Here is a 4,852-nt window from a genome sequence, read left to right on the forward strand (position 1 = left end):
GGCAAAAACTCCTAATTAAATCCATTTTGATTCCATGTTGTAACACAATAAAATGTGGAAAAGTCCAAGGGGGCGGAACACTTTTGAGAGCCACTGTAGAGAGCTTAGAATACCTACCCAATGGGCAGAGATATCCCTTATCTTCCTTTTCAGGGAACCAGGGTTACGGTAGGTAACCTAACGATTTGATTAGTTGCTTTTCTATTTCTGCAATTTCTGTCATATTTTTTTCGGAATTAAAATTAAATTAAAACAAACGATCAAAGTAAATAACAGGATTCTCCATTTTGCTTTGTTTTTGCAGAGTTGGGGAACATTGTCAGAGCAGAAGGAAGCAAGTTTTCTTCCAGGACAACCTTGTACTTGGCTTGATTCATGCCAAAGCTGCCCGATTCCAGCCTTGCTGAAGCACCCCCAGATCATCACCGATCCTCCACCACATTTCACAGTGGGTGCGAGACACTGTGGCTTGTAGGCCTCTGCAGGTCTCCGTCTAACCATTAGACGACCAGATGTTGGGCAAAGCTGAAAATTGGACTCATCTGGGGGTGCTTCAGCAAGGCTAGAATCGGGCAGATTTGTCTTTGTGAAGGATGCATGAATCAAGCCAAGTACAAGGTTGTCCTGGAAGAAAACTTGCTTCCTTCTGCTCTGACAATGTTCCCCAACTCTGAGGATTGGTTTTTCCAGCAGGACAATGCTCCATGCCACACAGCAAGGTCAATCAAGGTGTGGATGGAGGACCACCAGATCAAGACCCTGTCATGGCCAGCCCAATCTCCAGACCTGAACCCCATTGAAAACCTCTGGAATGTGATCAAGAGGAAGATGGATGGTCACAAGCCATCAAACAAAGCCGAGCTGCTTGAATTTTTGCGCCAGGAGTGGCATAAAGTCACCCAACATCAATGTGAAAGACTGGTGGAGAGCATGCCAAGACGCATGAAAGCTGTGCTTGAAAATCAGGGTTATTCCACCAAATATTGATTTCTGAACTCTTCCTAAGTTAAAACATTAGTATTGTGTTGTTTAAAAATGAATATGAACTTATTTTCTTTGCATTATTCGAGGTCTGACAACACTGCATCTTTTTTGTTATTTTGACCAGTTGTCATTTTCTGCAAATAAATGCTCTAAATGACAATATTTTTATTTGGAATTTGGGAGAAATGTTGTCAGTAGTTTATAGAATAAAACAAAAATGTTACCCAAACACATACCTATAAATAGTAAAACCAGAGAAACCGATAATTTTGCAGTGGTCTCTTAATTTTTTCCAGAGCTGTGTGTATATATGTGTGTGTGTGTGTGTGTGTGTGTGTGTGTGTGTGTGTGTGTGTGTGTGTGTTGTGTGTGTGTGTGTGTGTGTGTGTGGTGTGTGTGTGTGTGTGTGTGTGTATATATATAAAAAATCATCTGAATGCCAGGAAGTTTGAGAACAGGCAGTCTAATCAATTTGAATTTAACGAGGGCCCTGTAATCACGGTGTTGATGGTCCGATTATCTCAGCTGTGTGAACTCCTCATACTCACCCGTCACTTTTTTTGTAGAGGTTTCCACTTCTCTCAGTACCGTGCTCTTTGTTTCCCTGAGGCTGGTGTAAACTATAGGCAGCGCTCTGACGAACTTGAGAATCCTTTCAAGCCAAATACAAACAATTCTGAATGGAGGAAGTAGTTATTGTACACAATTGCAATACTAAACTACTAGTGGGTCTGTGTACTTGGCTGCCTTTTACATAGATTTATGCCATGCATTAAATTGTGCTATATGGCAAAGGAAATGAATACGCATTTAAAAAATGTTCTTAGAACATTCATCTGTAAGTCACTGTGCAACTTTCAAGCTTAAACAACTATCTCTCTCTGTCTCTCTCTCTCGTACAGGTGTATTGAAACTCTGCACAGCTCAGTAACACATGTACTTGCAGATGAAGGAAAAAAAAAATCCTTTAGTTTTAAAAGAATTCTGACTGACAAGCTCCCTAGTAAGGGCTCCTTTACAGAATCAGTATCAATTTGCAAATCCTTTATCTTTCTGTGTTTTTTTAGCGATTGCACGGACAGACTGTGTGGATGTTCAGCAAAAGGACAATGTTATGACATAACAAAATAACAATTTACTAAGAATACAAATGCACTTACTCTCCTAGACTTCGTTCACAAAAGGGGTAATGCAGTTAAGAGGAAAAGAAAACATTCTTCAGAAAAAGTAACAAGAAAGCAGTTGAGTTACACATGCAACGTATTACTGTACAAAGTATGTTTCATCGCTGTGTATTTATTTAGTTCAGACATTTCATTCAACACATCTCTTCAATCAATTAGTCATGCATTGTCAAATGAAAAAGAACTTTAAATAAATGCACTTGCAAAATGACATTTTGTTAACACATAGAGGAACATAGTCCAGACAAAAACAAAAGCCTGCACATAACTGTGATAACTGTGAAAAAAAAAAAAATACAGCCTTAACAATATGGAACACTTAATTTGAATTTCAGAAACTGCATCGAATTTTAAATAAAACTATTAAAAAAGTGCCAAAAGCAAAGTTAACATGTGTTTTGGCCAACGTCTTTACTGAAAGCAATAAACAGAGCTTACCTCTTTCTGATCCCCCTGTAGAGCCGATTTTAACACGTCTCTCAGCTGAGTGAGCTGTTTCCTCTCTTCATCCTGTACTTGTTTGATCTGGGAGGCGTATTTGGGATTAAATTAGCATGCGTAATAATAATAATAATAATAATAATAACAATAATAATAATAATAATAACAATAATAATAATACTTTGTGTGAAGAAGAAAAATAGCAACTAGACAGCAGTTTAAACATTTGCCAAGTATTTAAAGGTCTAGCTTTGCCAAAAATATGCATGCCAAATACAGAATATTGAGTACATATTTGTTAATAATAATAATAATAAGTTTTCTCCATACACATAAAAGTTGTACAAATACAATACACAAAAAGGTTATCTAACGGAGTGATTCTGATTGGTTACAAAGATTCACAACGTTAGTTTAAATGTGTTGAATATTGAATCGAACATCCCATCCCTACAACACAAACACTTTAAGCGACTTTTCGACAGCAATCCTGCATGGGCAGCTATCGGCACCACAGTTTGCAAAGCTAACCGCACATCCTTATAGCTGGGACTGCAAAACTTAACTAATATACTAAAATTTCAAATGTGTGTTACAAATGCTGTAATGAGCTTGAAGTCAGATTAAAAAAGGCCACTTATATAAAGGCAAGTTAAAGGGAAAGAAAATAATTCTGATGCATAAATAAATAAAAACAATAAAACAAATCTGTTTACTGTCACAGACACACAACCTTACCGTGTGCAAATCTGTTGCAAGTTTTTCGATTGAAGGTTTAAGACTTTCAACAGCTTTTAATCCATCCTGAAAGAAACTAATATCCAACCGTTATTGTTTCCCCTGTGTAGAGGATGAGCACACACTCTTGAATGAAATAAAGACAACGGAAGAGTATCTTATGAACCTACTTGCACTGGGCATGGAAGTATTTGATGAGATTCTGAAGCAAATCGACTCCCTTCTTCACCTTGATTTCATTGACTTTGAGAAGATACTTTAAAAGCAATTACAAAAATTAATTAAATTCATTGTCAAATGAAGAGTAACTCAATGCTATGAGGAAAATAAAACTGTCTGTGAAATACTTCTTCCCCGCACTGGCTGTCAATAGAATATCTGAGACACCAGCAAACCATCATGGAATACATACAGATCCACCCCCATCAGGGATAGATAACTGCATCAACTACAACACAATGAGGGTAAGTTTGTGTTATTCTAACTTTCTCACTCTAAAACGTATATTGCGGATCGGTTTTAACTACAACACATCTTAAGTTTTCTCTTCAGAACAATTGTGATTATTACTTCATACAGATATTGTATTTGGAATGATTTGGAAAAGCTGGTTAAAAAGACCAATGCAACAGAAGTAACGCACACATTAGCAAGAGTAAACACAACGTTAAGATGTTTCTGCACAGAAAAAAAACAGTTATTGGTTTTTGAAAGCTGGAGCTTAAAAGATTACGTTGGTGTATATACACTGTGCAGAATGCAGCTGGGCTATGCCAATCTGCTGCCAATAGTGGGGGGATAAGAAACAGTGTATATAATGCTGTTGTGCTGGTGTAGAAATCAGGACTTGCCTCGCACATCTGTAACTGAAAGAACCGTCTTTCTTTTTCCATTTCTTCTGCTATCTCTGCCCCGCTGATTTCTGTCCGGATCATCCCGTGCTGTTTTGCAAGCTCTTTTTTCTCTTTCTCTATTTTCGTACTGCAAATAAAAGTACAAACTTTAAAAAAAAAAAAAAGTAAAAGAAATAAAATAAATAAAAGAAACAGAAAAAGCAAAAGCATTCCATGCATCAAAGCATTCTTTCCAGTGCTGCTTTTTTATGTGCGTACAGAAAGTATGTAATTAAAAAAAAAAAAAGTCAATTCTGTATTTGTAAGCTTCAAACACAGGATTTCATACCATCATGCACTGATTTTATAAAGGTTTAATGAACTACTACAATGAGTAGCTATTAAAAAACATACTTGCAATATATGAAACTCTTGCTGTGGTTTTCACGTACAATTATTAAATTGCATTCTACTGCACAGTAGCTCTGAAGTCTCAGAAGTCATCGATACTTCAGAGTGCTACATATACAGCTACATTTAAATATATAATATATATATATATATATATATATATATATATATATATATATATATATATATATCAGTTACATCACTACACAAAGACAAACATGGCATTGAGCTGCACAAAGAAAACCAAATCACTGCAATATC

At 36.4% G+C, this 4,852-nt stretch overlaps 1 protein-coding gene across 1 annotated transcript; it reads right to left on the reverse strand.

Annotated features, from left to right (window-relative positions):
- Positions 1 to 1,532: 1,532 nt before the first annotated feature.
- LOC121310878 (arf-GAP with SH3 domain, ANK repeat and PH domain-containing protein 2-like) lies at positions 1,533 to 4,356 on the reverse strand (the record flags this gene model as incomplete). Its single annotated transcript, XM_041243806.1, has 6 exons — positions 4,199 to 4,356; positions 3,518 to 3,603; positions 3,348 to 3,423; positions 2,607 to 2,693; positions 2,145 to 2,153; positions 1,533 to 1,636 (listed from the first exon to the last, which is right to left on the reverse strand). Coding segments are annotated over exons 1-6 (446 nt in total), but the record flags the coding sequence as incomplete, so codon positions are not given.
- Between the last annotated feature and the right edge of the window lie 496 nt (positions 4,357 to 4,852).

This window comes from Polyodon spathula, unplaced genomic scaffold (genome assembly GCF_017654505.1).
Source record: "Polyodon spathula isolate WHYD16114869_AA unplaced genomic scaffold, ASM1765450v1 scaffolds_2733, whole genome shotgun sequence".
Taxonomy (NCBI): domain Eukaryota; kingdom Metazoa; phylum Chordata; class Actinopteri; order Acipenseriformes; family Polyodontidae; genus Polyodon; species Polyodon spathula.